Source organism: Penaeus chinensis, chromosome 9 (genome assembly GCF_019202785.1).
Source record: "Penaeus chinensis breed Huanghai No. 1 chromosome 9, ASM1920278v2, whole genome shotgun sequence".
Classification (NCBI taxonomy): domain Eukaryota; kingdom Metazoa; phylum Arthropoda; class Malacostraca; order Decapoda; family Penaeidae; genus Penaeus; species Penaeus chinensis.
Window position 1 is genome coordinate 10,659,311 of NC_061827.1, and position 10,440 is coordinate 10,669,750.

Sequence of the window (10,440 nt, forward strand, 5' to 3'; positions counted from 1 at the left end):
TGTTTACCAACCATAATAACAGATTTTATGTTTGATAATAAGACAATATTGAAGACTTTATAAGCAAAGTGAGAGATCTGTCTATTTGCAAAGAAAAAAATTACTGGTTTGTTTTTGGATGGACTTCTTGCACTTTCACCCCAGTAGGAAAGAAAGATATTTTTCATTAAACAATATCTAGCAGATCATGTAAAACTTTACTAAGTAATGATTATCATTCAGGAACTGTCTATGACACTTTAGTTTTTATTAAATTAAAAGTCTGGACCATAAAGCAGTATTGATATGGTTACTTTCATAATTCATATTCCTGTTTAACAGGTTTTCAGAATTAAAACCACTCAATTTTCCTCACACATTGACAGTTTCTACCATATAACTACTAAGCAACTGAAAAACACTTACAAGCATACTGAATTGTCTGCCTTTTTGCTATTTCATTTCTTAATCCACTAATGCTGGTTGAAGTTTAATCATGCCAGGGCTAAAATTTCACCAATGCCAGATAATGTTTAACAACCTCAGGAGCCTGGTTGTGAATAGTGTAATAACCCAGGTATGGAGTGTCACAAAGTAAGGCAACCCTGCCTTTACCAAACTTTAGGCAAAAGTTTTACCTGTCCTGAATGGTTTAACATGCAAAATAATTTATCATATTTGAAAATCAGCTACACTGCTTTTAATATTACTCTGAACAACGGAACCACTGAGCTGATCACCATTCACTTTTTTTTGTGCCAATGTATAAAGTGACTTGCAATAATTTGAGACAAGATATTCAATAGAACATCAGCTTTTGGAGAACTAACAAACACTGTGAACATAGAAAGGTTTATTCCTCCGATGTGGAGTGTCAACAATATTAAGAACAAAACATAAAACTGCAAAAGGGAACCCAAAAGCTTCACTTTTGTCATGATGTTGAAGTCTGTAAATTTTATGCACTAATTTTGTGCATTTGGAAGTTGCTTTGAGGCAAAAACAAATCCATGCACACACAAACAAGCACACATCTGCAAGCACCCACACACAAAGATCATACATACAAACAAAAATATGAATAATAAGTGGATGTATTCCAATTACAAAGAATATAAGCAATAACAACATTTATCCTAAAATTGTGTTAATAGTTTCCAATAATAATAATAATAATAATAATAATAATAATAATAATAATAATAATAATAATAATAATAATAATAATAATAATAATAATAATAATAATAATAATAATAAGCTAACAAAATTAATTAAAGGTCTTTATTGCAAATTTTGCACATGATACCATCTTCATGTAAACCCTTCCACATAAACCCTTAAATAATTCAATGGTATATATATATCCGATTTTTAGTCTCCGCAAACATGAAAATAAACTGAGATCCTCGATATCATTCCTCCAATGGTATATTCATTACATTTAGTATATCACTGGTTTATCAAATCATTTCCTATGGTTCAAAGGATTCTCAGGGCTCTTCAGCCATTCTTTACGCAGCATCTGCTTCTGCTGTGACATACGCAAAGTTGGATTTTCCTTCTTGATCTGTGGTAGTCTCTTCTCTTCAAAGGCCTTAAATGCTGCTGCCATTCTCTTCTCTGGATGTTGTTCTGCATTACTGTCATCAGTACTGAAATATATATGGAATTAGTGATATGCTCAGAAAATACCTTTTATCTACATGCCATGAATATATGTATCTGAGAATGAGAGAGAGAAAATATATATTTATGTAAAAACTTGGGCATAATCAATCATTTTCTTTAGTATAACACGAGAAAATGACAGTGGTAGGCTTCATAAGGCTACGCTAGTTTAAGAGTTATTAACTCCATAGGCAAAGTATACATACGCTTTTTCTATGAAAGTATCAGATGTTTCTTCCTCCACATGACATGGAAAGAAAGAAAGAAAGAAAGAAAGAAAGAAAGAAAGAGGGAAAGAAACAAAGGCTTACCTTAGAGCAGACAAAGCTGCATCAATACCACTCGCTGATATCACATCACCTTCAACCCTATTGAGATTTTCAATTAGGGGATCGTCAAGGTGCGTCTTAGAATCTTCTTTTTCTTTCAACTGCTGCTCCAGTTCAGCCTGTCTTTCTTGACCTCTCTGGTAATATTTGCAAAAAGTATATCATTAATCACCTGTCTTCTCAAAAACTACATGACTTGAATGCTACAACTCAAAATTCTTAAAATCTCCATGTTTTCATACTACTACAAAAAATCCTACAAGTTTACTGGGTTAAAGACTTTTTCTATTTATCCTTAAATTGACTCCAGATTCTTGATTAATGCTTCAATAATGATTTTTTGGATATATGGTGTTTAATTAACTAACTGGCTCCATGGGTGGCATGTATATAAATGTCTACAGTGATTTTAGTCTATTAACTGCATTTACACAGAGATGCTTCAACAAGTGCTTAGTTAACAAGGAGTCAATTATTAGTCCTATAATATCTAACACATTTACACTTTTCCTTAACCTTCATGACTTTTCATTTCTTTTAGTACAATTAATATTGTTAATAACATTATAATAATCATATTGTCAATGATAATAACAGTAACAATATAAATAGCTTTAGAAAAAAATGTTTTACTTTGTGTAAATCACTTGATGTCACACATGCCTACTAATTGATGATTTGGTGGCAGAGCATTTGGTGCAGACATCAGTGTATAAACACAATTCAAAAAACATATGTTCTAGGCAGCAATTGGTTAAGTCTGAACTTTCAGTAACTCTTGAGAAAGTATGCTTATTTATTTTTTTCTAAATCAATATATTGTATAACCTGATATGCCTATAAATCAGTCTTCTATTAAACATCATAATTCAGATTCCCTAATCACAGTAGTTCATAAGGTATTCACAGATTAGATAATGTAACTCTCCCAGTGTGATAATGTCCCATTCATGTATATTCTTACTACTAATTATGATAAATATTCTAATAATGCCTTACCTTCAACTCAAATTGAGTTACTTTCTGTGGTGTAGCTTTTGGAGTCAGTACTGACTCTTCATTCTCTACTAGTGCCCGTAGTTCTGCTTTTTTCTCTAACTCTGCTTGCCTCTTCTTTTCTTTATCTTCCTACAAAAGAAAATTTAACGTGTACTTTTTCTATTCTAAGAAATCAAAAGTAAGAAATTAACCCAATCGGCACGGATGGCAATAATACATGCCATGGCAACTGTAATATAATTTTATTTATTATATTTACATATAGATGGCTCCACAAGTGCCCAATCAGCCACATAGGAGTCAAGAAGTAGACCTGGTCACCTCACCTGATTTTAATTTTCCTTGAATTTGCAGGAAAAACATTTCATTTTACTAATGCTATTAATATCGATTCTGTGATTTTTATTAAAGATATTATAATCATTACAATGTTATTGACATTACTAGCAGCAATATTACTAGATTCACAGAAAAGGATAAACAGGTGAGACAGGTAGTACTTGTAACTTGCTCACGGGTGACTTAGTACTTCTGGTGCCATTTATGGGTAAAACAATTAATAAATTAAACTCACAGTGGGCACAGCATGTATGATACATGCCATCCCCACAACCACACTAGCAATAAAACTTCACTGCTGTGCTCCAAAACATGTAAACCTACCTTCCTTGCCATCTTTTTTTTAGCTTGTTTGTCATCATCTTCCCAAAACGCATCTTCTATCGCTTTGTCTTTCTTGGCTTTCTCCTCGGCTGCCTTCTCGGCTTTGCGGGCTTTGGCAACAACTGCCTTACTGTTTTCTCCCTTGAACTTCTTAGGCATGGTGTCAATTTGCTGCTTTAAACTGCAAACCAGAATTTGAGATTAGTGGAGGAAACTTCACAAGCACAACAGCACACCTTAATAAAATGAATAATGAAGTAGAAAGACTACTTATTATTGATTAATTTGAGCTGCATCATTTCACTTTTAATTAGTGCAGTAAGTCTAAAAATTTAAAAAGTAAATATATATTCTGAAAAATATTCTGCTTATCATAACTCTTGCAAATCTAGCATTTCTGTTATTTAACAGAAAGTGATGTACTATTCATACTGTTGATTTTACATCCTATTACATTAACATATTGGTGTACTTCTGTATAAGCCAGATCCATATATAATATATATATATATATATATATATATATATATATATAATATATATATATATATATATATATATATATTAAATATATATATATATATACATATATATACATATATATACATATATATATATATATATATACATATATATACATATATATACATATATATACATATATATACATATATATACATATATATACATATATATACATACATATACATACATATACATACATATACATATATATACATATATATGTATATATATACATATATATGTATATATATGTATATATACATATATATATATATATATATATATATATATATATATATATATATATATATATATGTGTATATATATACGTGTGTGTGTGTGTGTGTGTGTGTGTGTGTGTGTGTGTGTGTGTGTGTGTGTGTGTGTGTGTGTGTGTGTGTGTGTGTGTGATATCTTTTTATGCTTAGGAATAATTGAAAAGGACACAGACACAGACACACATGAATGTGTAGAAAACAAGAAACTCCATATTTTTATTTTTCAGGTTACACTTCTTAAACACTATCACAAAAACACAGATACCTCAGGTGCACCTACATATATATGTAAACAAATGCATGGATTTTAGAACAACAAAAACAAAGATGACGAATGTATGGGTTTTATTTGTAAAGATAAAGATTACTGAGAAAGAAAAAGAAAGAAAGAAAAAAATGCAGAGAACTTCTGGAACCCAAAAAGAGGACTAATCATTGATACTATGGAATCCACAACAGCTGTATAACTGCACAAGGTATAGTTTCAGTTTCACACAATCTTATATTACAAGGTAAACTTTGCCTGTAACCAACAGAACAACAGAAAAAAGGTGATTAATACCTTTACATAACGATTGCAACAATTTTTGTATCAATGGATTCCTCTCACTCCTTAGTATCTAAATATATCAATATTATTCTGTGGAAACCATCCCATTAATAACATTTTAGCCCTCATAGCAGGGGAGGGCTTGAAAGGTACCAGGGAAATTGTGCAGTAAAATATGAACAGGATACAGTGAATATGCAATTATATTAATAATACACAATGAATAAGTCACTGCAATGTATAATGCAGGGGGATGTGCAGAGAAATCTTTGTCTTTCTGTCTGGGTGGGGGTTGGAGGCAGCAGCTCCCCATGGAGGGGAGGGGGGTCACAGTATAATGAGATACTATCGTCAGTATAGTGAGGTTTTATCTACATTATGTTATTACGTTATTGTTAATTTACCACACAATATCCCCTGGTAACTTTCATACCCTCCCCTGCTAGTTGGGCCAAGAAAGTGGGGGTTTGGGGGTTTCCGTGGCATAATTTCTACATGTATATATACTAGAGGGTGAGCTGAATCCATCAATACAAAAATTGTCATACTCTGGTATATATTTACAGGAAAATGTAACGACACCAGCACAAAGAAAGGGAAAAACTACTCAATGATTCTTTGCGCAGGCAAAGAATATGGTCAGAACAGAAGAAAATAAGTTGTGACTAATACCAAATGGAGAATCCATGGTGAACGTTTTTGGTTCATACGGATGTGTGCGGATTCCAAGGAGTGGCTGGAGGAATAGAGACTTACCATAAGAGGGTGCAGTCAGTTCATAAGTTACCAATGCTTTTGTTTATATACTTTGCAATGGAAAACAACAACAGATTCACACATGTTACAATGTGCACAACTGAAAGAAGGCATAATAATTGCAAGGTTGGATAACTGGTTAATGTTACCGAAAAAAATACAGAGGGAAATGGACACTGCCTTCTTATAGAGGATCAAAAATAGAGTCATAAACACCACAGTTAGAGCCACTGCAGCCTCATATTTAATGCAAAATGACAAAAATACAGCCAGAGTTCTCAATCTTATGGTTTATGTTGGCATGAAGTGCTAATAAAGGGGGGGTACAGGAGGGTCTTGCCACCGTCTAGGGAATAAATAAAAGGTAGAAAACGTTTGGTTTTGATTTTTGGGTTCACATGAAATCCTGGTTTTGGGATTTCGTTTCTGGAGGGTGCGTCGCTTTCGGTAACAAATACCTTTATGACCTTGCAAAATTCTTTCATTTGCAATTTGTGACAGAAAAGTAATACATTTCCAGGACTTTAGAATTTGTCAATGTATCGGTTTCACGACTCTTTACCTTACTTAACTGGTTACTATGATGTGCCCAAAACTGTCCCAAACGCCTCTATATGTTGATCCTCAGTTTGTTTGTGGGCTGCCAGCAAATGGTGTGTAGTTCTAAGGCAGTCATGCAAAACAGAACAAAATCCCGTGCACAACAGAACATATACGCAATAGATACACCTTTACCTGCCTGACTTGCCGTAAACCTGCACTAAAACAACAACAGAAGACTGCCCATTTGTGATACTCTATGGGAACATATCAAGAGTTTGCACCATGTTGCGACTCCCTTTGCATATAAACTGACTCTCCACACTCCTAGGAATTATTTTCTGACCTGCTTTCATAGCCTAATCCATCAGCCACACATCGACGCTCTCAGACAACTAAATATACAGATAATCGACGTAAAAATGGTGTTCAATAGCTTACTATATTCAGCAGAGTGAAATCATTCCAGGACGTCTCTAGCTGCAAAGTTGACAAACCGAGTTGCCGAAATGGTTTGAAAAATACTTCTTTTTGATCTCATTGTGCTATTTATGCATTTTTACAGTGTGTATATATTATAAGAAAATACGAGATAAAATTATCCGGTTGAGGTATGGCAGAAATGAATGTTATCACGAAAGTTCATTTGTAACAAAATATTTTTTACGTATTTTGCCTGTCATAAGATTTATAATGTGCTATTTTTAACAATCATCATTAATGCATTTAGCCCACAGGATTCCCACTTTGGTAAAACTTGAAGTAATATGAATCATCCAATGTATGGTTAGACGTTAACACACGCTATTTTTGGAGATGAAGTGACAATAAACTGTCAGTTATTGTCATTCAGTTTCGGATTTAGTCGTTGTTATATTTTGTTATATTGTAATATATTGACAGATAGCTTCTAAATAATGATTAATATAAACTACTTCACCATTAAAATCTAAAAAATATTGTCTTTGTTGAGTGAGCGTATAGAAATGTGTGTGTGTGTGTGTGTGTGTGTGTGTGTGTGTGTGTGTGTGTGTGTGTGTGTGTGTGTGTGTGTGTGTGTGTGTGTGGGTGTGGGTGTGTGTGTGTGTGTGTGTGTGTGTGTGTGTGTGTGTGTGTGTGTGTGTGTGTGTGTGTGTGTGTGTGTGTGTGTGTGTGAGGAGAGAAGAGAGAGGAGAGAGGAGAGAGGAGAGAGGAGAGAGGAGAGGGGAGAGAGGAGAATGAGAGATGAGAGATGAGAGATGAGAGATGAGAGATGAGAGAGGAGAGGAGAGGAGAGGAGAGAGAGAGAGAGAGAGAGAGAGAGAGAGAGAGAGAGAGAGAGAGAGAGAGAGAGAGAGAGAGAGAGAGAGAGAGAGAGAGAGAGAGAGATCAATTTTTGAAAACTGCTTTAATTTACACACTTGTTAAAAAGATTGTTTGTAAATGTGCGTAAAACATTACTCCTCTCACGCCAGTTTTGCGTGCGTTTTTACAATCTTTCGTATAATACTCTTAAAAACTCATCGACAAGGGAATTCTGGAAGCTTATTATTCACTTATTCCGAAATAAGAGAATAAATTTCGTTCATTTTTTAAAACTTTTCTTCTTTTAACTTTACCATCAAATTGACATAAACAAACACACCAAACGTCTTTCAAATGCTGTTGGATACATAAAGATATGCCAATTGGTTTTCAAATTATGAAAAAAGAACAAAGGTAACAAGACGTTTATATAAACATAATCAGTATTTGTCTCATAGCACTTTTATTAATGTTTCCTTGCATGTACTGCATATGCATTTATGTGTGTCCGTGTCTATATTGATATAAATATACACATGCACAGTACATCATTGTAGTGTATATTATATGCAGACGTACTACATGAGTGTGTAACCTCTAGTATATATAAATAACGGCTCTCGTACACATGCATCTAGACATTCACTGCGACGAATGTGGAAGTGTGTGTGTGTGTGTGTGTGTGTGTGTGCGTGTGTGTGCGTGTATGCGTGTATGCGTGTGTGCGTGTGTGTGTGTGTGTGTGTGTGTGAGTGTGTGTGTGCGTGTGCGTGTGTGCGCGGTGTGTGTGTGTGTGTGTGTGTGTGTGTGTGTGTGTGTGTGTGTGTGTGTGTGTGTGTGTGTGTGTGCGTGCGTGTGTTTGCGTGCGTGCGTGTATGTGTGCGTGTGTGTATATATCGATTTACGGTCAAACATCCCTTACACAGTGAAGATATTCATTCCCAGCTATACCCTTTTCTACAGAAGAGTCAGCCTTAGTGTGGTACATCCGTTACGTCCCAAGGGAGCCCAGCTGGAATGAGTGTGGTTCGTCGAGAAAAGCCGAAAGTGTCCCACTGGGATTCTTGATTTACGTTCAGGCACTAAATGCGAAAATTTGCGAAAGTGCGCAAGACTAGAATCGTTCGTTATTGGTCCTTAATTAACCAGCGCGACTCCCCAGCCCAGTAATGTCGCGCAATATTATGCATATGTATATTTCTTACCTCTCAATTTATTCATTTTTGGTTCTGAAACATTGGTGAAAAGTGGACAGTTTTGGGTTGGAAACATGACTAGGCAGTATAGTAATAATGATAATAATAATGATGATGAAAATTATAAAAAAATAATAATCATGATAACATAAAAAATGCTGATAATAATAATAATGATCGTGATGATAACAATAACAATTTTAATAACAATAAAAATACTGCTACTACTACTAATAATAACACAAGGAAAATATGATAAATATAATAATAATAACAATAAAATAACGATAATAAAGATGATAAGAGTAATACAAATAATATTAATAACACAATAAAATATGATAATGATAATAACAATAATAACAACAAGAGTAAAAACAAAATAATGATAATAGTAATGATAATAATAATAATGATGATGATGATAATAATAATAATATATATGTATATATATGTATACACACACACACACACGCAAACACACACACACACACACACACACACACACACACACACACACACACACACACACACACCAAAAAAAAAAAAAAAAAAAAAAAAATCACCCTTTCTCTCTCAGAACTGAAAAACGTCAGCTCCAGATGGTCTCGGGTGTTGATTTCAAGAGGCTGGGTAAAGAGTGTCTTGCTGCTATAATGTCAAGGACACTGTTTACTCTGTCTCTCGTAAGCCATTTAACATTCCTAGTAATTCGTTTGAAGTTCCCATAACTGTGTTGTGTTTGAAAAGGTCTCCGCGGAAGAAAGTATGCGATGCCGGATTTTGTTTTGGGAATGTCAGTACCTGCGTTGTAAGGTTAGGTTCGTAGTTCCCAAACTTTTTCAATGGTTCCGTTCAGTGTCTGTCATCTTTTCAGGTTCAGTTATTACTTGTTGTGGATAGTTTAATGGCGTCCGTAAGACAGGAACACTTTCTAGGAAGATTTCAATTTGTTGATATGTGAAAGATAATTATATATAGGTCCTATAGGTGATAAAATTCAGTTTAATTCATAATAATTTTCATATTGCTCCATGCCTCCCTCCCAGAAAGTAACCTGTGGCGACCCTGGGACCCTGGCCGCCAGGTTGGGAACCCATGGGTTAAGTATTATAGAGTCTTTAAAGTGTAAAATATTACCCGTGAGCAAGAGAGTTGGTGTTAGTTGGTGTTCACAAAGTTGTAAAAATATTGAAAAAAAATATAAGTCGGTGTTTACCAAGTTGTAAAGATATTGATATTAGCGGTCACGTCTGCCCTGGTTGGAGTGTGTAGCAGGCACATACCTTTTGTGTTAACCTCTGACACTTGGGTAGATTGGGTCCCGCTAATGATTTAGTCTGGCCTGACTCAACCACTTTCATCAGGTGTGCGTCAGTTTGCTTAGTTATACTGACTTTAAATCAGGAGAGCAGAAGAAATAAAAACAACACCCTTTTAGATGGTAAGGAGTGAGCGTATTCCTAGAAATTACTGCTATAAGGTTTTAGACTGCTTCGTCGCTGACTAAATCCAGTCTGCAAATGGCATTCATAAGCTCCGTGGCCTCTCCCCAAGGAGCTCTTTCTTTCGACGGAGGTGACAGCGTCTTGTGAGATCTAGGCAACCTCAGAGACCCATGCGTGAACACAACTGCAACTGGGTAACATTAATGTTTCTGTGCAGTTCTT

General features: G+C 34.7%; 1 protein-coding gene and 1 long non-coding RNA gene across 4 annotated transcripts in view; one reads left to right on the forward strand and one right to left on the reverse strand.

The window, feature by feature from the left end:
• Window positions 1-223: 223 nt before the first annotated feature.
• Window positions 224-6,863, reverse strand: LOC125028801 (coiled-coil domain-containing protein 124-like). Of its 3 annotated transcripts, none has more exons than XM_047618302.1 (5): window positions 6,732-6,863; window positions 3,642-3,822; window positions 2,979-3,107; window positions 1,962-2,116; window positions 224-1,634 (listed from the first exon to the last, which is right to left on the reverse strand). In XM_047618302.1, the coding sequence occupies exons 2-5, from the start codon at window positions 3,798-3,800 to the stop codon at window positions 1,448-1,450; spliced, it is 630 nt and encodes a 209-aa protein (XP_047474258.1). In that variant the 5' UTR covers window positions 3,801-3,822; window positions 6,732-6,863; the 3' UTR covers window positions 224-1,447. The 3 variants fall into 3 exon arrangements, with proteins under 3 accessions (XP_047474258.1, XP_047474259.1, XP_047474260.1); XM_047618303.1 differs by lacking the exon at window positions 6,732-6,863 and adding an exon at window positions 6,486-6,596; XM_047618304.1 differs by lacking the exon at window positions 6,732-6,863 and adding an exon at window positions 6,313-6,331.
• A 3,231-nt stretch (window positions 6,864-10,094) lies between these two features.
• The window catches only part of LOC125029146, a 38,056-nt gene continuing 37,710 nt past the window's right edge, over window positions 10,095-10,440 (forward strand). Inside the window, exon 1 of the long non-coding RNA XR_007115157.1 lies at window positions 10,095-10,214. This is a non-coding gene — a long non-coding RNA (uncharacterized LOC125029146). The remainder of the gene's footprint in view (window positions 10,215-10,440) is intronic.

What these genes read in the sequence shown, in the direction of transcription:
- LOC125028801 (XM_047618302.1), bottom strand. Translation starts at nt 3,800, where the DNA reads ATGCCTAAGAAGTTCAAGGGAGAAAACAGTAAGGCAGTTGTTGCCAAA. An exon ending in TAACTCAATTTGAGTTGAAG is followed by an intron (nt 2,117 to 2,978) that starts GTAAGGCATTAT and finishes AAATATTACCAG; the next exon opens with AGAGGTCAAGAAAGACAGGC. An exon ending in GCAGCTTTGTCTGCTCTAAG is followed by an intron (nt 1,635 to 1,961) that starts GTAAGCCTTTGT and finishes TATATATTTCAG; the next exon opens with TACTGATGACAGTAATGCAG.